We start from the raw sequence: 25,141 nt of genomic DNA on the forward strand, positions 1-25,141 counted from the left end.
GTGGGCAGAAGACACACAGCTGAACTCTAGGGGATTCCACTGACAATACATGTTTTTTAAAACCTGAAGCCATGAATACCACATGAATGTATTTACTGGAGTATTTCTTACATCAAATGTTTTCCAGAGTGAAGAGGCTGGAAGATAGAGAAGAAATTTTTCTGATTCAGTAGGAGCAAGCTCTGAAGAAGACAATAGCCATTACTATTCAGTGGTTGATTCCTACCTTTTGGGCTTATTTCATTTGGATTGGTAGCCCAGGAGTACAGTGAAGCTTTCTACAGGCTATCATAAAGTTACAGTTTTATTTGCTACATTTTTTCTATAACCCCTGACCACGTCTATGCGTGTAAACTAAATGGGGAGCCTTCCTGAGCACTCACACTTGATCTCTATCTGGTTAAACCATTAGAGCAGTGGCGGGCATATCTTTAGCCTATGATGGTTGACATTATCCCAAACATTTCCTTAGAGTATTTTCAAAATTTGAACATTCAAGGATGAAGTTGCAAGAACCCACCCTGTTTGGGGGGATAAGAATGTTTGGGAGGATAAAGATGGGACATTCTGGGCCAGCTGGCCCCAGTGCCCAGGAGTGTTTCTAGTCATGTTTGTTTCGTTAACCTAGATGCAGGCTGGAAGTGTTACCATACCGTTTTCTTCTATTTATTTTTTTAAAGGCTTAATATTCTTTTTGATTAGAAGTATGTAATTTCACCAAGAGAGCTGTTCTATAAGAAAAAAAAATGACTGTATTTTATGAAAAGTTAGGTGTCAAGGGGAAATTTTGTTGTTTGGAAAAATTCTGGGCAACATAACTTATAAAACAATAGAGCTAAAACAAGTGGGTGGAAAACGTTTGCACAAACAGCAGTAATTGCAACTGAAAGGTGTAATTGTAATATCTTTATCTGACATGATGAATTTAAAATACCATTCATTATAAAAAAATGAAATGGCACATTTTGTGTAAACAAAGTAAGACAGTTCACATAGGATAATTTTCACAGATAATTTCATTTTATGTGCAAAACCTGATCCAAAGATACAGTTTTTGGTGATGAGAGCTATTGTATAGAAGAACTCATTTATGCTTCCCATAGAAACGCAGAGTAGTTTTTCAGCTAAAACAGGACAGTTTATGTTTAATAAGTAAACTGCTTAATAAATGTAGGCATTTTCTCCCCAATGTACTTCTGAAGAGGCTTTACTTTGTATGAATTCATCTGTCTCTTGAAACTATTTCAGTGCTTGATTTGGATGCATTTTTTTCTACAGATACTTACTGGACTATTCATTAAATTCTCTTCAGTACACAGGGTTTGAACAGTGCAGATTTGAATTTCATGTGAGCCCTGTCTTATTTACCCAGGCCTTCTAGCTGCTGTGTTTATGTCGACACTGCTCACACGTGGCTTCTTCCACCATCCCCGCTGCAATATTCAAAGTCAGAGCAAGGTACAATTAGATAATTCCAGGTGATCTCTGAGCACAAAGATGTCTAGTCATTCTCAAGTAGCAATGCACAATTACAGAAGTATAATAGCTTAGAATTTAAAATTCCTTGCTATTATTATACAGGACTTCTGCCAATAGGCTTAATTGATCTGGTGGTATTTTTCCTCTAACATGCAATTGACCAAATGCTTTCTGGTTTTAGTTGTATTTGATGAGGGTAGTGAGGGAGGAATGTGGGCTTGCTTTAATTTGTGGGTTTTTTGTATTTTGTAAATAATCAGGGATGAAACACTGGTGGAGATGGGACACAAGTAACAGAGACAAGAGGTACAAGCAATCTTTATTCTTACTTACTTGGCTGGTGAGTTTTTGTGTAGATGCTTAACTTCCAAATCCTGACCAGATTTTAGACTGGGAAGAAATTAGCAAAATCAGATCAACAAAGACCAGAGAATTCATCATTTTTTCACTGCATCAGGGAGCACAATTGCCTGCCAGTGGCATTGCCTATGCAGGCAGCATGTCAACTGCCTGCTGTGCATGGACCTCAGGCATTCTTACACCTTAACCTCACATCTCTGCCTGGTTTGTTAGGGGCTGAAATGCTTTAATCTATCCACATTATTGGTGTCAACACATAATGTCTTTGTACAGATCAAATTGGACTGTATGATCAAATACTGTGGGCTCTGTGATCTAATATTCCCTTTATCCTTAAAATCAATTCACAGAGTCCAAATCAAGTATGCCCTAACACACATAACCTGTCATTTCTGAAATCTGTGCCTTGTGGTTTGTCATTTTTTTGCAAGCTTATTTAAACTGATCCTTGTGTTTTAACAGAAAAAGTTCTTGCTAAGTTGTATAATCATAGAGAACATCCTAAAAAATGTAACTATGTGCAGTGAAACAATAGCACAGAGAACTTTGATTGCATTTCAGTTGCTGTCAACGCAGTTGTATGGTCTTTGCTTTTATATCTATGATAGGGGCATGGGCTTCATATCAAATAGCAGAGATAAGATCAGAGGCACCACCTGATTTCTTATATACTCCCACCACTAGATTTTTGCCCGCTCCTGCAAAATATGACACTGGATAGTATTTCTCACTTATTAAAGTGGAGAGATGCTGAAGGGACTTCCTTACCTCTGGTTGATGCTTTGCACTTTCCCCAAGGATAAGATAAAAGAATTTTCTGCTTGCTGGTGCTTTGAGCAGAACGTTAGATGTCAAGACTATGGGAGAGGAAGGAGAGAAAATGGAATGTGAAACATGATTAGGTATCTATGTATTACAGAGGAAGCAATTAAGGCCTTGGATAGATTTTGCAAGGATTTAAGATCTGCAGAGGTATCCTCACAGCTGCTGCTGTACAGGGAAGGGTCTATCTCTGTCTGCCTTTAAAAAAAAAAACCAAACTTCTTTAAATGGTTTGTATTAATTAATTAAAAAGAATAACTCTAAGCTGAAATTTATCATGTAGTGTGCCATTCCTGAAGAAGTAATTTAAATATAACATTATGTGCAGACAAGGGAAGATTTTTCACATGGCTATTCCCTGCTTCTGAAATTACCATGTGTATAGCAATTCACATGCAAAAATTTCTACATAAGCAATCCCTTATTAAAGCACTGCCCATAGCGTAAGATGAAACTTTTTAGTGCAATGAAGGCAAATGAGGGAAAAGGTTTTGCAAAATGGTAGCATGGTTAATGATTGTGTACAGTGACTTTTGTCAGCAAGCTTTGCAAGATTTTTCACTAGGAAGATGTCATCTACCTATATGTCGCTTGCACTAAGTGAATTTCGGGAAAATACCTCCACAGCAGCTATACTGTCATAGCATGTATATGTGTTTGTGTAATATACAGTAGATTCCACCTTATAATCAGTTGGTTTTTATTAATATGTATTTGCAGTACAGATTTAATGTCTCTATAGGTCAAATATGGTTACAAAAAGATTGCCAAATTATTCTGGCATATAGTTTTTGGCAACAGTGTTCCTTCCTTAGAAGAATAAAAAAAATAATACACTAAACACAGAGAAACTATTTATAAATACATCTTCTTGGTGTTTTTTCGAGCGCAGCAATAATACATTAGCTGATCACGTTCTTGTGAGATAGTTTAATATAATGCCATAATGGTATTTAGACGGTTTGCCAAATAAAAGAAGACAAACCACAGAGTTATTAAAAACGTACTCTTGCAGTTTTTGCATTGTATTTACTGCCATCATTGTCAGTTTACCGGTGGAAATTTTCTCGAAAAGTAACTCATTTGAGAAGGGTGGCATATCTAAGAGGCACCCTTCTTCTTCAGATTGTTACTTCTGGCAAGGTGATATTTTCTTTCATTGTGCTTTTGGACATTTACATTCCCTTCTTGCCTCATAGAAGTTACTGTAAGTAAACAATGAGACTAAATGAACAAGCCACTAATTCTTGCATATATAATCCATTCTGTAGCATGAAGACAATAGTTTCCTGAAGTTTATTTTTCAGTACTCTCTTTTAAGATTTTTTTAATGATTAAAGCAATAGGCCTGGTCCTGCTCCATCCAAGGCAGTAAAAAATGCTCATGGTGCAGAACTGAGCCACAACAGCAGCAATGTTCATTTAACTCTAATTTTCATTTTCTCATTTTCATTCTGTTACCACTAATATTGCAACTTTGGGAGTATTGTCTGTTAGACAGATGGATTTAACTGCTATTTATTTTTTCAGATTAAATCCTCAACACAATTACATAAAAGTTCTTAAAGTGGTTATCAGACAAAATGCATATTAGTCCAGTAGAAACAAACCAGGTGTGACTTAACAGTCTTTATTGTTCTATATATGTAAGCATTTCAACAAGATCCCTGGCACACTGTCATCACGTGTACTATCTTTACTTTGGCAAGAGAGATGACATCTCTCAGGGATCCCATCCTGGGAAACAACCACTCAAAAAAGTCTGTAAACAGTTGGATTTACACCCCCACATTATCACATTAACTCACTATTTGTTAACTACATACATATTTTCTGTACTATTTAATAAGGATACCTCATTTCGCTTTGAGACTGACCACATCAAGGTCTCTTTAGAGATCATGGTAGGAGTGTGCCAGAATCCTAAAATATTTGGTGTCAAGACATCCTGACTTCACCAGTGGGAGCTTCTGACTCTAAATCATCCTTATTATTTCATCTCCATACACTGCAAGTGAATGTACAAAGGCATTACAAAGCTTACTGATTTGTTGCCCCATGACTTTTTCTGTGCCCAAAGTCCTACAAATGTTTCTTGTCCAAGCTACCAAAGCTCTTCACTAGCCAGGCTTTTCCAGACATTAATTATTTTGATTTGCAGCTTCTCATACAGGCAGCATAGAAGTGTGAACAGTCGTCTTTCCTCATGCTGTACAGAAGTGAGAGTAATTGCACTCATAGTGCAAACACTTTGGCATGCACATAATTTTACTGTTCTGAGTCATCCCTTGACATCTGTAAGATGACTTAAGATAATAAAGTTCAGCTTGTATGGAAGCATTTGCTGGCCAGGAGCTTATAGTTCCCATAGTCATTATTTATCCATGTTGTATGTATTAGTTTCTTTTATTGTTTTTTTTCCTGAAGTTTCATAGATGAGTTAGGACATAATATGGGGAGGGAGGTCACATCATCCATTCCTCTCCTTCAAGGCAATATAAACTGGAATTGCATCATTTCTCAGGGGATTGTCTAAAGTGTTCTTAAAAACATCCAATGATAGTTCCATGTAATCTTATAGAATCTAAGTACAGTGCTTAATTAAGTACCTTAGTGGTATGCAGTGGTTAAGTATGGGACGTTACTACTCTGTTAAACATTTTTCTTTCTTTTTTCTTGATGTCCTCCAATTTCATATTGAGCTTCCAAAAAATAGCATGCTCAGAGCTGTATGTGAGGTGCAGATCCCTCCAGTTTCAAGCAAAAGTAATCCTTAGTTTTCCTGTTAGTGTAACATTTCTACTAACAAGAGTTGTATTACAATCTGCTTAACACTCCAAACAACTTCTATGCATATTAAATATATTCTATGCATATTCAAAATATATTAAAATGTGGTCAATACAACATATCATATAGTCCATATCCATTCCTACTGTGGTTCTCTGGGAGCACATCGGTAAATTGATGTCTCCTGTTTTCCAGTGCCATATCTTTCTATGACTGTTTCCAAACATCTACAGTATCTTTCTAGTATCTGCTAGTTTTATCTGAGCTACTGTAACTCACTGGTAAATGTTACATTCCATGTCACTGCCACATCCTTGGTGGTTCCAGCATTATCACTGCTCCTAACCCAAGAACAGGGCTCTTAACTGCAAAGTTGCTTTACATTGTGGGTGATCCTTGCCTCATCCCTGGAGTGATGAGCAAATGATGACTGCTACAGTTTCTGGGTTCTATTTTGGGCAAAATGCACTGTGTCTTGTTCAGAGGAGTTTCCAGCAGTATGTCATGAAATTATCCTTGGTTCCTCTTCCTGTGAATCTGTCATTATTAGGGTCATGGAATAATTTGGTGGCAAAGGCCTTCTGGAGGACCCCTAGTCCAGGCCCTGCTCACAGCTGGACCAATTTCCCCATTAGGTCGGATTACTCATAGGCTTTTTAAGTGACATTTTTAAAAACTTCCAGGATGGAGATCATGTAACCCCTCTGGGTGACCTATACCAGTGCTTTACCCTGTCATTATGATTTTTTTCCCTTTACATTCGGCTAAAATGTTCCTTATTGCAGCTTGTTCTTTACTTTTTCCTTCTCTTCCTTTAGGTGGGCACTTGTAAGTCTAACTCTATCTTCTCTATTAAATATTCCCCTTTTTAGATAGTTGAGGACAGCAATTAGATCCCCTCCACACTCCTCTCTTCCAGGCTGAACCAAACCATATCCCTCAACCTCTCTTTGCACATCATGTGTTCCAGATATGTAAGCATCTTGATGGCCCTTACTGGATCCTCTCCAGTATAAGCATACTGAGGCCCCACACCTAGATGCAGGTTCCAGATGCCTCATGCATGCAAAGCAGAGGGAAGGATCACTTGCTTGACCTGCCAGCTACTCTCTTGCTGGTGCACGGTCAGCCTTCACTGCTACAAGGACACACTGCTGACTGATACTCAGCTTGGCCCCCACCTGCACTTGTCCTCCAACCAGCTCCAACAGCAAAGCTGGAAAGTCTTGAGCAGCCCCTTGGGAGGCTACATCTTTCTCCCTCGAGTCTGCAGACACAGTGAAACTGGAGAAAGAAGGAAGGAAGGAAACTTGCATGTGCTTCCTTTGCAATACCCCATTCTTTGGAACTAATTTCCATGTTTTGCCAGGAAGCCTGGCTGGTCTTCAGTACATGCTGGAAAGCCTGAACCTCTTCCCAGCTTCAGAAGGAGGGGAAAAAGTTGTATGGCTGGGATAAGTAGAGAGTGGGACTACTGCAAGTTGAGGCATGATACTTGAAAGAAACGCTTGTTTCTCCTTGGGCTGAGGGAGTGAGTGCTTGCTGGGTGTCATTCATTTGATCTGTACCTGATACGTAGTAAAAATTCCTGATGCACAACTGTGGGTGCTAATCAACAATATAAAAAATAAATATGAACATAAAGCTCTTATATCCTATCATTTTATTGTATATAAATTTGCTGTTGAAAAACACAGTAGGAAAAAAAATCCCTAAAGCTCACAAATAAAGTATTTCTTATTTTATTTGTACACGTAAGGAGTGCATGGTAAATAGAAAGGTGATAGAGTGCTAAAGCTGAATCCAATTTCTGATAATTTATGAAAACAGGGATGCAATCTTTTGACAGACAAGATGCTGCAAATGTTTTTGGTTTTGTTTTTTCTAAGCAGAAAAAAAAATTAATTATTTACAGAGCAGCAGTTACTGTGCAGTAATCGGAGTACACTTTCAGGATGAGTAGCATTAGTTGTGCTTGACCTTTCTGAATAATAAGATTTTATGTTCTGCCTTCTGTGCTCCTAAATGAGAGCTTCCTTGCCAATTCACCCTTGGTGAGTCCCCAGCTACAACAGACACATGGTGCATGGTAGGCAGCATGGCGTTGTTGCTTCTGCACTTCTAGCTTCTAGGTCAGTCAGAGTGGCTTGAATGGAGTAATTATATATATTCCTTCTGCCTTCCTAACAGCTGGAGTCACACCTGGAAACCTGCTTCATGTACTTTACAGAGACTGGTAGGAAAGTACGACTATAAATAAAAACATGCTAAGCTTTGCATCCTTCACTAGGTCCGTGTAACTGGAGTCCTCTAGTCCAAGGTGCAGTCTGGATTTTACCAGAGTTTTCATCTTTCCACTGTGTTTAAAACAAGTTGACAGTGTTTTTGTTCCCCTTAGGTATCAAGTCACAAGGAAAAATATTTTAGTAATGTAGGTCAAATTATGGAAGATTATTTTTACCGGAGTTAAAGAAAATGAGCAGAATTTCTGATAATGTTTTACATTTGCATTGCATTTTACTGATGGGTTGCCTCTGTATGTTTTTGAAAGTCTGACAGCATTACAGAACTGGTGGTGGTTCAAACTGAAATGTGTAAACCTAGCAAACTAAAATTAGGGTCCTAAATTCATATTTAGATGTTCAGTTAAGAACTGACACATTTATTTGCCGTTGAATTCAGTAGAATTCAGAAAATTATGTGGAAAGACAGTTTACCCTTGGCTACGATTGAAGTTAAACTGAGTTCAGCACCAGTTCTAACTGCTTTATCAGCAGTGGGTAAATTTGCTGGAGTAGACAAAGCTTCTGAGTGTCTGTTTTTTTGCTCAATAGGAAGCAAATTTATGAACTTTTTTCATGTTTGAGTGTTATAACTAAATATATTTTGCTCTGTCTCCCAGATGTTTTTTGGAAGGCAGGAAAAAATTAGCAGTCTTAGCAAAAAAAACAATGATCATTTTGGAAATGTTTCACAATCTCCTTTCTGTGTCAAGATTTCGTGCAGTACAGAAATAAATTAAGCAGTGTTTTGGGGCCCAACACATCCACTGTCCAGCTGTTGCAGATTTTATGATAAACTGTAGTTCATGTTTTTGGATAGAGAGGGACATAGTAAGTTGCTGGCTCGGCTGTGCAGGGTGAAGGTCCCCAGAATGGATGGACAGGATCCCTTTGCTGCTCCCTCCCTTCTGACAGGGGAGAACAACATGAGCTAATGGTGCATCTGCAACCTTCACTACTGTCTCCTATTTACATTAGTGGCACTGTGCCCAAGAGTGCCAGGTGCTGAAGCTGTACATGCATGGTGGCCCTGCTGGCATCCAGAGGCAGATGGAACAGTGCAGAGTGCTGTCCCCATGCCTTGTGTTTGGGGTCAGCCCTGGGGTAACGTGACCATACGTAACAGGTGGGATGAGCTATGGCAGCATGGCCTTGGCTTGATGTGTTGTTTTTCTTCTGTTTGTCTCCACTTGTCTGGGAAGAATCAGTTTTGGCCTTGACTAGGCTTGCTTCCCAGAAAACTTCTTTGCTGCATTCTTTCTTGCCATTTCATTTACTCTCTGGTGCTTTGGGGTGATCAGTGATAAACTTGTCTCCTTTTGCCCTTTGATTCAAAGCTTTTCTTGTACTGCGTGTGTTCTGCTCATGGCTGTGGCATTATAGGTCTATGTGGACTGCAGCTCTGGGCTGAGGTCTTGCCATGCTTGGTGTACCAGGTCTTACTACTCAAACAGCCAGGTTGCCCTCATCTAATACCATCTCTGTACACAGTGTCTTTTGCTGAGGTTCTGCTGTTTGTTTTTCTTTGAAGTCCTGAACTCAATAGCATTGTACCTTAGAAAGTATGAGCTGTTCCTATACCTTTAACCAGACATGTGTTCAAGATAAGTTGCTGTGGTTATCAAATCAGCTTCCTGGTTGCCATTGCTGAGACGATCAGAGACTTCTGCCTTATGAGGGGGGATCTGATTAATAAGATTGCTTATATCAGAGTATGTTGTCTTATGCTACAGTGATTATTTGAAAGCAAATGGAAATGTTAAAAAAAGAGGTCTTGAAAAACAAATATTAAGGCTTATGCCTTGTGGAGGCTTGATTGATGTTAATAATTAAAATAATTTATCAGTTTTGATAATGAGAATCTTTAATCCCAAATCCCCTACTCCTTTGAAATTACAGTAAGCAAGATCCGTTCCACGTAATGTGGTTTGGGAATTCATTCCTCACAGGTGATAAATTATTAGGGTAGCTCTTCAGATTTGTGTTACAAAATGCAGTTTTGAGAAAACAAAACTAAACAAAACAAAGACCCCAAACTCACACATTTACAAGATTCTTATGAAAAGGAAGTATTAATAATTTGTATATATTATCTGGGAAGGGTTTTTTATCTGTTTGCATTGAAGGTATATTGATCCCCACAGAATAACTGGAGGTCAATTAAGTAGCTGTACAAAGATTTCTGCTCTTTGCATGGCAGAAAAGGTTCTGTGTCTGTTCCCCAGAGAGACCAAGCAGCCGCAGGTTGCTTTGGCCAAGCAGTTGCACTGTTTCCCATCCGTATAGGGCCTGTGAGATAAAACACTCCGGTGCTGAAAACCGGTATTCAGCCAAAGGAAAAACAGTGTAATCTCTTTGCTCTCCCTGCTGGGCTGATGTCGTCCTGTTACCATACATAGGCAATTAAGGATATATATAAATGCTTCTAACATGGAACATCTTTTATTCAGAAATGAAAGCTGCACTTGCAAAACAGTTATACATTGTGATACTGCCAGGAGCTGCAGTGATTTCCAGGGCTGGGGTTTCATGCTGGCACCTGATTTTTCAGTCCTGTTTCTTCAGGTCATGGAGAGACATGCTGCCACCTTCCCCTGGGAAAACCAAGATACAACCTTGCTTTAGCACCTTTACCTTTGACTGTGCTTTTGGTAGTGATGCAGGTGGCCATGATTTCCAGCAAACAGAGAGTTATGCTGCTTCCCAGGGATCTCTCAGTGATGTTGTATAAGGAAATTGCATTATATTACTGCATACTTGAGCCCAAAATCCCTGAGGAAAGAGAACAAAGAGTGAAAACACACAGGACCTAGAGAATGAGGCCATACTCCAATTTGTCGCTTTCCGGTTGATTCTGATGGTAGGCAGGACCTGGGCTGAATCATTCTCAGCAGCTCTCCTCCAGCTATGTTGCCATCTTGTTCATCATGGGATCAGTTTTCAGGAGCTCAGGATCCTGGTGAGTGGCCATGTGGGTATGTGGCCATACCTGGCACATTTGGTGTGTGTGATGTCTTTCGTGTGACATGACAGCTGGAAGTAAAGAGGAAACACTAACTCAAAGAAAAAAAAGAAGACGACACGTCTCCTCATAGGCCTAGGGAAAGGATGAACCAGAGTTGTCCACAGGGCTCATTATCACCCTGTTATTTAGGAAAAATAAATACTAATTTGGGTAGAGGAGGTAACATTTCTGTGTCACCTGACTTGCCATTTAGAAAGCTTTAAAAAGTTAAACATGAAATAAATTTTATCTTGATATATTACTTGCCACTGTAAAGCAAAAAAGTTGAATTTAGAAAATTTTGAAGGCAAATTTTGTGGCAAACATTTAAAATCTGTTTTCTTCATAATAATTTTGACAAAAGTAATTTGATAAAATAGCATAAGTTCATTAATAATTTTGATGAACTAAAACATGCCTTATCAGTGAGTAAAAAGTTAAATATAACTGAAAAAATTTGTTTTGGCATCTGAAACCTCTAATTCCTTACCATTAGCTATTCTATATCCAGTTTTTATATCTATATTTATATAGATATAAAATAGGTAATGATGTAAATAATTAAGAGATTACAATTGATTGACTGTAAAGGCATTAAAACCACTAAACCACAGAAATTCTGGAAATGCTACAGAATCACACTCTACAAAAGCCTCTAATATTTTCAGTTTTACAAGTGAATAAGAACTGCCTTCTTATCATTTTCCAGTGTGTAGAAATTTAACATTTGCTTCACCATTTCTCTTCTCTGCCTATGTCTCAATGGCTCATCAGGCAGAAAGTTGCCTATCTGAAGTACTGTCCTCTTCATGATATACAGCAACGTTTCCATAGAATCTGCCAACGATGAGATTATGCTGCAATTTGCCCAAACAGCTGGATCTGCTTCATGATGAATAGAAACCATCGGGCAGTGTATCCAAATTTTAGTTCTCAGCCTTCCAAATCACATTAACAGAATTGTCACATGCCTGGGTGAGTGCTTCTACACCGCTTTTAATTAATTCCGATTGTATGTCACTCACTCCAAGAGGTTTATTGTTGTGTTTTTTTGTTTTGTGTTGTTTGGTTTTTTTTTTTTTTTTTCCTTTTCAGTGTCCCCTTTGACTTCCATTGCCATTGGAAGTTGTTTGTTATGATTTCGGCTTCTCAAGAAGATACTCCCACCTCCTTTCCTTCCAGTGCTATTTCATCCATGGGGCTCAGTTCTTGGCAGTAGCTGAGGTGGTATCTCTCCTCATTCAGGCTGTGGCTGGTTTGCCAGCCCTCCCCAGTGGCATTTCTAGGGACAGCTGCATATCAGGAGGCTGCTCTTCCTGCCAGTTTTCTGTAGTAACTGTAAGAACTGCATCTGTTTCCTGTCTCATACAAATATATTCCTCATGTTCTTTTCATCCATCTTCCTCCATTGCTGCATTGGTCAGACAATGGGAGCATCTTCCCTGTGGGATGAGATTTTTTTCTTGGGGATCATTTCTGCAGCAGTTTATCTGTGAGTGCAGTAACACAGTCAAATATCCTTGTCATGGCTGTCTTCTGGGAGGATAAACACCCCATCACACCTCTTGGCCTCCTCTGAGTCACAACAGAGTGGGCTGATGTGCAGCTGGAAGCATGATCCTCGCCCCCCAGCAGCACAACTCACAGGAGCTGGTCTGTACCTCACCATCTACAGGCACTGGCTCAAGCCCTTCCATTTAAAAACCCATTGCTTCTTTCTTATGTTAGTAGCAAGAGGCAGATGGTTAATAAGGTGTGGTGGGTTGACCCTGGCTGGACACTAGGTGCCCACGAAAGCTGCTCTATCACTCCCCCTCCTCAACTGGACAGTGGAGAGAAAATATAACAAAAGTCTCCTAGGCTGAGATAAGGACAGTGAGAGATCACTGAGCAATCACTGTCATGGGCAAAACAGACTAGACCTGGGGAAATTAGTTTACTTTTTATTATCAATCAAAACCAGAGTAGGATAATGAGAAATAAAAACTAACTTTTGAAACAGCTTCCCCCCACCCCTACCTTCTTCCCAGGCTCAACTTCACTCCTGAATTCTCTTAACTCCTCCCCGTGAGTGGTGCTGGGGAACAGGATCAGTTCATTGCACGTTGTCTCTACTGCTCCTTCCTTGTCAGAGGAAGAATACCTGACTACTCTTCCCCTGCTCCAGTGTGGGGTCCCGCCCACAGGAGACGGTCCATGCTCCAGCATGGGTCCTTCCCACAGTGTGCAGTCTTTCAGGAACAGACTGCTCCAGCCTGGGTCCTCCATGAGGTTGTAAGTCCTGACAGCAAGCCTGCTCCAGCCTGGGCTCTTCTCTCCAGGGGGCCATGGGTCCTGCCAGGAGCCTGCTCCATCTTGGGCTTCCCACAGGGTCACAGCCTCCTTTGGGCATCCATCTGCTTCAGCATGTGGTCCTCCACATGCTGCAGGTGGATCTCTGCTCCACCATGGACCTCAGAGGGACAGCTGGCCTCACCATGGTCTGCACAACAGGTTGCAGGGGAATCTCTGCTCCAGTTCCTGGAGCACCTCCTGCCCCTCTTCTTCACCAACCTGGGTATCTGCAGAGCTGTTTCTCTTACGTATGCTCACTCTTCTTTTTGGCTGCAGTTGTGCAGGTTTTTTTTCCCCCTTTTTAAATAGGTTATCCCAGAGGCGCTACCACCGTCACTGATGGACTCACCCTTGTCCAGTAGCAGGTCCATCTTGGAGCTGGCCAGTGTTGGTTCTGTTAGACATGAGGAAAACTTCTAGCACTTTCTCACAGAAACCACCCCTGTAAGCCCCCAGCTACCGAAACCTTGTCAAGCAAACTCGATACATAAGCTATTCAGGTGCTAAAGAGCTATCAGCCTAAGCTGTGCATGGTGTTAATAGTACGACCAGATGGTTTTGGTGTATCTTACCATAAATATTCTGGTTTAGACCTTCAGTACTGGGATGGGTAAGCAGCTGTGACAGCCTGCATTAGGAAACGTTTATACAGGAGTCAAACTTCTCAACAGATTTCAGGTTGTTTTTCTTTATCTCTACTTTTATTTTGCTGTGTGTTTTGATAATTCTTTTGCATATCTCATAATTATTACTGTTCTATTTTTGTTGCAAATTGAAAACAAAACATACTGCCAATACTATTTAGAAGCAAGCTACTGCTTTCTTTTCTCCATTCAGCTGATTTTACAAATTTGAGCTCTGCTCTGATACAATCCATGCTGTATGTCATGGTACGGAAATCATCCAGCTCAGCTTCGCCTTCTCCCTGGTGTCTCCAGAGGGTGGGGTGGGACCTGATGGCTAAATACAGCTTAGGATGGAGCAGAGCATCGGGGTGGAACTGCATTAGCAGACAGGAGGGAACTCTTGTAGGCTTCTTTCCTAGATCATCATTAAATGATGGTTTAGAATAAAGGCTCTTAAGAGATCGACATCTCAGAAGGAAAGTGATACTGCTCAAGTCAAACAAAAATATTTAATTACGTTTTTGGCTCCTTGTACTTTTCTCGTCCCTGTGGCATTCTCACCTAACTGTAGTCTGGTGGGTATCATTTTATTTTACATACTGCCTAGCATGTTCACTTCACTTTGTAAAGTTTTTTTCATGAATATAGTTATTGTATCTTTCCAAGATGCTGTGAAATGGAAAGCTATAAGTTCACTCAGCAGTTCAGAGGAGACACTTTTACACTATACAGTATCAAGAAGTGTTTACTTATATCAGGGTTAACATATACCAAGTCCAGTCTTTAAGACTTGCAGTCATGTTTCTTGTCCAGGGTCCTCAGTGAGATGCTGCTAAGTGATGAGGTGGTGTTATTGCTGGGATGGAGTCCCCTCGTACCCCCTGCTCCTGCACTAAAGAGGGGATCTGAAGAGTTAGGAGGTTCACATCTCTGTCATCTCAGAGCCTCTGCACAGCAGAGAGTGACTTTTGGTGTGTGGATGTCAGGCAACATCAGTCTAGAAAGGTAATCAATGAAAAATAGAAGAAGAGCCAGCAGAACCCAGGCACAGCTGGGTCTTTTCATCTCACTGACTCCAAAGAGCATGGTGAAGTTGAGCCGAGACAGTGCCATGTAAAATAAACTATCCTGCAGAAAATAGAAGACAAGGCTTCTTAAAATAGAAACTGTCCATAGAAAAACAAATCTTCTAAGGTCCCAAATGGAGCATGAACCCAGACATCTTACTCTCAAATATGCCTATCACAGTATATAAGTCTTTATTACATTGACTGAACTGAAACCAAAAGCTTGTGTTCCTCAACAGGGTGAACTGGATTAATAAGGTGTTAATTGACATAGATAAATGATTATATTTTTGTATTAGTTTAGCAGCAGTCCTGAGCTGTTGGTATGTTCTATAGTAGAATGCCATCTTGTATTATTTTCAAACACAGAATAATTGTTCTGTATATTCATTGTGACAGCCACTGTAAAAAAAATTACAAAGTTAAACAGGCAATACTTTGGAGAAGAAAATATTTTTAGGTAATTGTATGCATGCTAATTGTAAGGATGTATTGGCTTCTTCAAGTCTGTGACATCCTTAATATGAAACTGCATGTCACCAGAAGAGATGGACTTGGAAGACTGGATGCGTACGGTCCATCCTGGAAGGTGTTAGCACAGGATGAACCACCTTTCCAAGGTTTCCATCTGGCTCTGGAAGAAGCATAGGAGCAATGCTGACACTGCCTGAGATAAATCCCTGCCTAGACAGTATTTTATTGTCCTTTCTCTTAAAGACAGTGTAATTACACATACATTTGAAGTCCACATCTTTGGCCAGGATTGACTGCTTTAAGGGGTTATCTCAACTGGCAGTGTACTCAGGTTGTGCAATGCCCTGTGTCTGAGAGGGGTCAGATCTTTCCTGACCCTCATGTTGATCAGCTTGTGACAGCAATAGTAAATCAAATAATCTGGTCTGGTCTCTGAAGCATACCAGCATAGCCTGTCTCACGTGCCGTGTGTGAAGGTGTTTTGAATGAATATGGATATTTTCACGATGTTTTTTTTCAAAACTATCCTCACTTGTAGTGTTACTAATCATATTGGGGGCAGCATAGACAAGAGGAACCAATGACATCCTAGCATCATGTTCATAATCTTACATACCTTAATTAACTTTGTTCTAAAACCCTGCAAGAGATTTAGAGAATAAGTGGGAAATTAATGTATTGCTCTAGTTGTACATTTGAAACGTGGGCAGCCTGATATGATACTTAGGGTTCAATGTACATCATTATCATAATTTACCAGTTTATTTATATATACTGCCATAGCACCTGAGGGCTCAGTGGCTCTGGGAGCACAAGGCAGGGAAGGAGCAACTGGTGGGACTTAGGAGCTCTGAGTCGAGGAATGAAGTTGAGTCCGGGAAAAAAAAGGAGTTAGGGTGAGGGGAGCTATTTTAGGTTTTTTTGTCTTTGTTCCTCACCATCTAACTCTATTTTAATTGGCAATAAATTAAATTAATTTTCCCAAGTCAAGTCTGTTTTGCCTGTGGTGATATTTGGTAAGTTATCTTCCTGTCTTTATCTTGACAAATGAGCTTTTTCATCTTGTTTTCTCCCTGTGTCATGTTGAAAGAAGAGTGAGAGAGAGGCTGGGTGGCCATCTGGCAGCTCAACCACCATGGTCTGTTAAAGCTACCACCACAATCTGTTGAAGTTTGGGCCATTGGATGAGGATGAGTTCCCTCCATCTTTTTCTCAGCTCCCCAAAGCTTTCCTCACTGCACATTGTATTAGATTTGCCTTTCTTCATAGGAGAGTTCTTCCAGCCTCTGATCATTTTCACGGCCCTCACTTTCGGTACCACAGAGTGTTACCTTTTGCCAGCTGAGGAAGAAACATGAGCTGACCAGCCTCGGCTCCCTCTGGCACCCATTAATGCCCCTTCCTAGCTAAACAAATAAATAACAGACATGCTTTACCCTGTGAAGAACATTTAGAGTTCACCTTTCAGGTTGAATATGTAAATTCTGGTATTGTCATTTCTTTGCGGGGGGGGGGGGTGGGGGGGCGGAAGAACAACAAGAAGTGCAAGAAGTGGACCAAAACACTCCATAATGCATGTATTTAATTTAATAAGTATTCAATTCTTTTTTCTCTGGGAATAAGAACAGAACACAGAATCAGTTTAGAAGTCTTGCTTTGCACATGAGATGTTTAATAACACAATTCTGTGGTGTTGAAGTGAAATTCTTAATACTGTGTTCTGTTTCATGAATTAATTGAATTAGTTATTGTTTGCTGAAGAGCTGAAACTATGCCAGGAGACTGAATCCAGACTCAAACAACATGTGTGTGCACCGTATAAAGAAACTGGACTGAGCTGAGAGCCAGATTTTGTGAGCAGAGCTGAGCTGAATGCAAAGGCTTGGAGGACCTGCTCATAGTGGGTGTTAGAAACACAAGCCCAGACTTGCACACAGTTGCTGTAGACAGAGCAGTGGACTTAATCAGCACTTCTAATTAGTGCCCCTGTGAACCCTTGATTAGAAACCCAGAACAGCTGGGAGCATTGCAGGTGCTTTGAATTCTACCTTCTGGGAACTGTGGAGCATGTTCCAGTTTCCAGTGTCAATATTTCTTTATTATGAAGCATGTGAACATAGCAGGGTACATGAAATATCTGAGACAGAGGACAAAGTCTGGCTCCCAAAGCCACAGGTGGTAGGGAGCCCAACAGAGCTGCCCTGTATTGGGCTGGTGTATAATCTTCTATATTTGAACGTACATATATGTAGCTGTCACAGAAAACCAGTTTTTCTTTGCAGGCTTCCAGCCACAGTTTTTGCTCTCTTGGCACTGATAGATCTGACTGAGAAACGTCAAAGGGGATGGGGTGTCAGCACAAGTACGCCAGTGATTTGTACAAGGCAAGGAAACACAGAAATGTCCCCTAATGGAGCTGGAATTTTATTACTTACAGTTTGTCTATACAGTGCTGCATTAAATGCATCAGTAGACACTCTTGGTGTAATAAAGATACTGTTATAGCCATAAGAAAGTGCTTAGACATTCTATGTGGGATTCTATCCTCACCTAGCTATTTATGCCTCTATTGCCAGTTGTAAATCTATGTGGCTTAAAACCAGCAGCAACCACTCTTCTAACCAGGACAGTTTTAACTGTGTCAGATATCTGTGCCACACTAGGAATCTTTGCTGGGAGCAAAGCTGTGACTGAAACAGGATCTAACGTGTTTGTAAGTGTTGTAACCTCAGGTGTACCTGGAAGTCTTGCTGATTGTAACTTGGGTTTAGTTAGCGTGATTCCTGACATCAGAGTAACGTTGTCTATTTTTTTTGTTTTTCCTCATAGGCTGACTGGATTAACTGGCTCCCGTTCAGACAGAACTTGGCAGATCTGTTTTGCTTTTGTTGAACTTCTCTACTGCACATCATAAAGATTTCCTAGATCCAGAGGCTGCACAAAAGACACCTGAGCAGCACAAAAATGTGACTCTGACAAGAGACTCCAGGCTTTCTGACAAGGAATTTTCTGCTGATCAGTTTATAATTTAAATGTATAGACAAAGAATGCGTAGTAGTTAACTTGAAAAAATAAGCCTTTCTCATTAATTAGGACTGCCAAAAAGGCAGTCACCTGAAGCTTCAAAATGAGTGCTCCCTTAATCCCAAACAAATCATGTTATGCCCAGCTTCAGGACAACTGCAGCGAAATAAAAAATAATAATGAAAGCATAGTGAGTGTGGGGGATACCAATGCCAACCAAATTGTGGCAGAAGTTGGAATCACTGAAGGGGATGTTAAGAAACCTGATTTGACAGATGAGAGTGGGAATATACACCCTGGAGGATCAGAGAAAGTTACTCATCTGAGTAAACTTCTGACCTTCAAAGACTCGCGGACCTGTCACAGCCGTGTACAGGAAAGTAAGCTGCCCTCCACCACAAGCAGGGAAATGGGGAAAGATTGTAGGACCAGTGAAACTAAGGATATATCGAGGCATATCAGGATTAGCCGAGGACAAAGTCTGTCCAATTTAAAAAGTAGCACAAATGATGCCAACCTGGAAGTTATTTCCAAAGGTGATGTTGACTTCACGCAGAACTTTTCTAAGGGTAAAATGTCCAGGAATGTGGAGATGGAGAAAATAAAAAGGCTTTCTTTGGGAAGACCAAGTAAATTCTCTCCTCAGTCTGAGTCATTCGCAAAAGACTGCGTTGGCCGTGTGTCCTGTAAACGTCTGCTTTCTGCATCATTGGACTCCATTGACAGGTCACACCATTTGATAGGAAATGCAGAGAAATCACAAAAAACATCCACAGATCATTTTATTGGAATGGTATTTCATCCACTTGACGATACCTCAGAGGAAAATATTGTATTTTATTCCAAACCAGCTACCTCAGGGAACAAGAAAGTAAATAAACTAGAAAACGTACCAAATGTTATCATTGAAAGCACACTACATACTTCTAATTCTCAACAGTCAGCTGTTAAGCCCAGTGAGATTCCTAGTAAGTCAGAAGCACAATTAGGTCAGGGTGATAAAAGCAGAAAACTGGAGCTTAAGACTGCACTATCTGTACAATCTAAAAATACGTGTCAACAGAAGATTGAGAGAATTATGCTGGTAGAGTTGCTGGGATGTCAAGAAGATGAAAATACAGCAATGCAGGAGCAGAAAGGCTCTGGGTCTGACACATCAAAATCTCAAGCATCTCATTTTCAAGACATCTGTAATAAAGTAGAGGATCCATTGTCAAGCCAGGTGGTAACCTATCCTGATGACAAATTGCTAAGTGATAATGTCACCATCAGTGAGGAAGGGAGGGGAAGCAATGACAGTAACAACCGGGCAGCTAGTCAGGTTGATGAGGAATATTTTCCTGACAAAGAAGTGGAAACAATATTCCCACTCATCTGCAGTAGTAAATCCAGTGGCAAAGTGACACCTAGAAAAAATGAAAATTTACATGAGGTTGACACAGGTTGTGCTGAAGCAGTTGGTGAACAGAAATCTCTTATACATAACATTAATCTACCTGACAGCAAACCTTTGAAAGTTAATGAGAATAAACTGATGCTAGTCAAAGGAAGTACTGAGGATGCTACTGTACCTGCTTCTGATCTTTTGAATCAACACGGAGCGTGCAGTGCAGAGACAGTGACAAACCAACCACCTGACAACCATGACAGTGATGTGGAAACCTCGAGCCTTTCAGCTCCTAGTAAAAAGACAGCTAATGCACAGAAACTTCCTCCAGATGAAGCACCAGAAAGCTGTAAGGTTTCGGCAAAAGCTGATGCATTTTTATGTGTCCCAACCCCTGTGCGCCCGGTGGCAATGCTGGATGTTAATAGTCAACCCTTGCTGTCAAACAATAATTTGAAGGACCTTTATGCACTTCATGTTGAAAAACTGTCACCCTCCTCAGTCCTACCTCCCATTGACAGTACACAGTTGTTAAACATATCCCCTAAAGTGCCTATCAAGACTGCCTGCAGCAGTGCCATCCCAAAACCTATCCTGGTCCACTCCAAGGGCTCCCTCACAGATAAGGTGGATGTGGACAGTGACTGCAGTGAAAAGCTGGAAGAAAACATCGAGATTAAACCTGCCATACCCAGGCCCAAACCCGTGAGACCTAAAATCATCACATACATTAGAAGAAACCCTCGTTCAATAGAGCAGCTCGACCCTTCGTTTACGCCAGCAGGGCTACCCTTCAGTACCCCTGCGTGTGGCATGCCCATCTCTACAGAACAGAAGACATCCAACGGAGGGGAGGCGAAGCTCCCCAATGTCCTCTACGACAAATTTAAACCTGACCTTCAGAAGCCAAGGCTCTTCAGTTCTGGGCTGGTGGTGTCAGGAATTAGGCCCCCGGGCCATCACTTTGGTCCGATGAGCGAGAAGTTTCTGCAGGAGGTAAGGAGGCAGCTTTCACAGCCTCTTTTGTATGCTAGTTGGTGATCATTTGTTTACTTGTTGCTGCTAGAAGTTAGTTCTCAAACCTCAAATAAGAAATAAATTCTAAATCAAGGCAATGTGTGACCATTAGAAATAAACTTACTTAACTGTTTCTGGCACTGACCCTGTTGCAATGTCTGATCTGTGGCTGGAAGTTGTCACTATGTTCGTCCAGTGTTTCCCACCAAACCAGTCACCTGCTAGTAGTATAAAGAGGAATGTTTAGAAAAGAAAAGACATGTTTGAATTTATCCATAAAAGGATTTTTTTTTTTCCCCCAAGAAGAGCTTTGGGAAATGAATGTGATTCGCCCACAAAGGACTTTTCCTCCTTAATGGGAAATTTGGCAGGTTTTTGCAGACAGAGTGCTAGAGGTCTAAACTAATTCCTTTCTGTTTAGCTGTACTGAAACCCAGGGACTATCAGAGCCTTCGTTAGATTATACATATCACACAGGAAAATATTTTAATTCCATGTATTATATTGACCTGCACCTCAAAGATGGAATCTTTTTTCCCTGGAAAGCCTTCCCTAGAGTCAAAAGGTGATTTAAGTCCCTCTGTCCACTTCTGGCTCCGGATATTACATTGTGTTTTCACTTTGATAAGTTGGACAGGAGCCCTGTTTCCCTGAAATCCCTGCTGGGAGGTGAGCAGAGTGGAGGAAGGTTGACCTTGCTTGGAAGGTGAAGAAAGGACGGGGAAGAGGGAGCTACATTCAGTTCTGTGATGCTCCCTTTCATGTGCTTTGAGACATGTGGTAGCTCAACAACCAGGCTTTTTATATAAATACTGAAGATAACACTAGTGTATTTAATTTGAACCAGTCTTTAAAAAAATATTAATTTGTTTTTTTTTCTTTATGTCTTGTGGTGTTACTGAGGCTATTTTAATACCTGCCTCATTCTGCATACAGCATTTATCAAAGGAATAGCATTGAAATAAATTGGGTGACAGTGTTGACAATCAGAAGTCAGCAAATACCCGAATTAGGATATCATGTTTGACTTTAGATTGGCCCTTATGGCACATTAACAGACAGCCTACTGAAGTGATCATGGATTATAGTTTTCCAGAAAACACCATGTCATCCCAAACACAGAAAGGACAGTGCCCACTGCCCTTTCCTCTCTACCTTCAGTTTCCAGCTCTGTCCCTTTATTTTGTGTCCCATTATCTGAACTGTCTGAACTGATTTTGATAACTCTTTTCCCAAATAGTTGCCTGAAGCAGGCACTTGGTGAGAAAATTCTTGCTTGAGGTGTTAATGTTTGATGATGATATAAACTAAGTAATACACAGGAAAGTGTTGGGCATCCTTACCTGCTGCTGTGCTGCCAGCTCTGCTCGGGATTAACCAACCTATGGAAATTCATGTATGCTCCAAGTATTTGCTTCAGACTTTCCAGCTCTTTATAACAAGTTCATCAAATGGGGTGAGTGGGGTATGAGCAGACAGCCACACACAATAAAACTCTGAGCTGAGCTTCCTTTCAGTTGACAGGCAGCAACAGATCTTTTCTTTAAAAGTCATTCATAGAAAAATCTACTACAGGATGCTAATCAGGCTCTTCAAAAAAGTAACGTATTTCTTGAGAGATATTGGGGTAAATTATGGCTGGACTTGATGATTTTAAGGATGTTTTCCAACGAAAATGATTCTGTTCTAAAGCCTTCTCACTTCTCTCAGCTTGAGAAGAAGATGGGGTTTTTATGCTTGTGAATGTGTGTATATAGTGAAATCTGATCGGAATAAATTCACCAGGGAGAGAAAATATAACTGAATCTTTTCCAGGAAAGCAATCTCATATCCAGAAGTTTAAAATAAGAAACTAAACATCTTCTGCAGTACAAATCTAGAGAATCATCTATACAGTAAAAACCTGCAACCGAACTTGTAGAAATAGGTCATAGGAGTATAATAAAAAAGGGAACTGGGTGATCTAATGGTAGGAAACAGGACTGCAAACAAAGGAAAAAGTATAGCACAAAAATATAATGCTCAGTGTTTGTTACTTCTGCTCTCTTAGTTCCCGTGCAAAGGCCTCAGAGATTCTGTATTTAATCATTTAAGGCCAATCTTGTCTCTTTTAGCATATTAAAGATTTGCTAAATTAGGATTGAAGCTCTTGAAGCAACTAGGATCAAAGCTTTTATAGTCAATGTTGAAGTGCATATTCTAAATGCTTATAACTGCTAAATAGAAATTGATTTGGCATATTATACGCATCATAACTTACAGAAGAGTTAATTAATTGACAGTTACATTTCTTCCTAGGTAGCCTATGGCAGTTTTATGATTAATTTTTAAACAAATTTGGTTCAGAATTCTTATTTCCTGAGCCTTTTTTTTTTTTCCTCTGGCCTAAATGGGATGCATTGAAAAAATATTGATGGGTCCTTTCTAGATGATGATGTTTTTACATTTTATATAAAAATGGTAAAGAAGTTGGACTCTACCCCAGAGAGCAAAGGATTCTTTGCAAATGAGAGAGGTGGAAGCTACTGACATTGCTCTGTGGCTTTGTCCTGAGTCCTAGGGCAGCACAGCGAGGTGGGAGTCAGAGCCCAGCTTGAGTGCTGAAAGATGCAAGGGCTGAATTGGTGAACCAAGTCATTCCCTGATTGCAAGTTCCCCTGTAACAGCCAGTTTGCTGGAAATATTTCCAGCTTGGGACTTACTATGCTGTCCTCACAGTATATACCCTTTGAAATACTGAGGAATTTGTCAGGGATTTTAGCAAACCAGCATCTATTTGTGATGAACAGCAAATGTTTCACATCTGCTCTTTTTTTACTTTGTTTGGTTGGGTTTGTTGGGGCTTTTTTGTTTGGTTTTTTGATTTGGTTTTTTTTTTGGTGTTTGTTTGTTTTCACCAATTCAAACAGACAGCTGGGTTTTATAGCTCTGATTTGGAATATTCAACAGGCCCCTGAAAATGTCTTGTGCAGAAATGTGCTCATCTCCACAACCAGGTCTCTTTTCAGGAGCTTCAAAGGCACAGATCACAATGAACGTTTTACAGTAAGAACATGTAGTGAGTTTTTTCTCACACAACTGATTTGACAATATCATTTCTGTGTCAAAATGAACTTAAAATACCTTCAGCTTTATATCTAAGTTAAAACCAGCTTCCTCCAAAATTGTATCGCAGTAAGGATATTTCAAATAACTTATAATAAAAATTCAACTTATACACTCTCTTGGTGTAGGGAGGGAGTTGAGGGAGTACAGTCTGGATGGTCGGGTAGTGAGGTGGACTGTGAACTGGCTGAAGGAAAGAAGCCAGAGAGTCGTGGTCAGTGGGGCAGAGACTAGTTGGAGTCCTGTACCTAGTGGAGTGCCTCAGGGGTCAGTACTGGAGCCTGTATCATTCAATATATTCATCAATGATTTGGGTGAGGGAATAGAGTGTACATCAGTTTGCTGATGACACCAAGCTGGGAGGAGTGGCTGACACGCCAGAAGGCTGTGCTGCCATCCAGTGAGACCTGGACAGGCTGGAGAGCTGGGCGGGGAAAAATTTAATGAAATATAACAAGGGAAATTGTAGAGTATTGCGTCTGAGTAGGAACAATCCCAGATTCCAGTATAAGTTGGGGAATGACCTGTTAGAGAGCAGCATAGGGGAAAGAGACCTGGGGATCCTGTTGGACAGCAGGATGACTATGAACCAGCACTGTGCCCTTGTGGCCAGGAAGGCCAATGGCATCCTGGGGTGTGTTAGGAAGGGGGTGGTTAGTAGGTCGAGAGAGGTTCTCCTTCCCTTCTACTCTACCCTGGTGAGACCACACCTGGAATATTGTGTCCAGTTCTGGGCCCCTCAGTTCCAGAAGGACAGGGAACTGCTGGAGGGAGTCCAGTGCAGGGCAACAAAGATGATTAAGGGAGTGGAACATCTCCCTTATGAGGAAAGGCTGAGGGAGCTGGGGCTCTTTAGCTTTGAGAAGAGGAGACTGAGGGGTGACCTTATTAATGTTTATAAATATATAAAGGGTGAGTGTCATGAGGATGGAGCCAGGCTCTTCTCGGTGACAGCCAACGGCAGGACAAGGAGTAATGGGTTCAAACCTGAACACAAGAGGTTCCACTTAAATTGGAGAAGAAACTTCTCAGTGAGGGTGACAGAGCACAGGAACAGGCTGCCCAGGGGGATTGTGGAGTCTCCTACTCTGGAGACATTCAAAACCCGCCTGGAACATTCCTGTGTAACCTCACCTAGGTGTTCCTGCTCTGGCAGGGGATTGGACTAGATGACCTTTTGAGGTCCCTTCCAGTCCCTGACATTCTGTGATACTGTGTATGTCTGTTACTAACATCACCTTTCAGGACACTTAACAGTAACTTTGTTTTCACTAATTGAAGATCTTCCGTTCATCTATTTGCTTTTGGGAAATAAAACAATTCTTTATTTGTGTTTAATTGTGTATTGAGACTGTAACATATATGTTTGT

The 25,141-nt window shown here is 40.7% G+C and overlaps 1 protein-coding gene across 7 annotated transcripts in view; it reads left to right on the forward strand.

The window, feature by feature from the left end:
* Nucleotides 1–25,141, forward strand: part of MTUS2 (microtubule associated scaffold protein 2) — a 304,448-nt gene that overhangs the window by 93,627 nt on the left and 185,680 nt on the right. For all 7 annotated transcript variants that reach the window (XM_065050968.1, XM_065050921.1, XM_065050932.1 and 4 more), the window contains one exon: nucleotides 18,068–20,645. In XM_065050968.1, coding sequence (XP_064907040.1) covers nucleotides 18,366–20,645 — 2,280 coding nt within the window. In that variant the 5' untranslated portion in view covers nucleotides 18,068–18,365. The remainder of the gene's footprint in view (nucleotides 1–18,067; nucleotides 20,646–25,141) is intronic.

Source organism: Columba livia, chromosome 1 (assembly GCF_036013475.1).
Source record: "Columba livia isolate bColLiv1 breed racing homer chromosome 1, bColLiv1.pat.W.v2, whole genome shotgun sequence".
In the NCBI taxonomy this organism is placed as follows: domain Eukaryota; kingdom Metazoa; phylum Chordata; class Aves; order Columbiformes; family Columbidae; genus Columba; species Columba livia.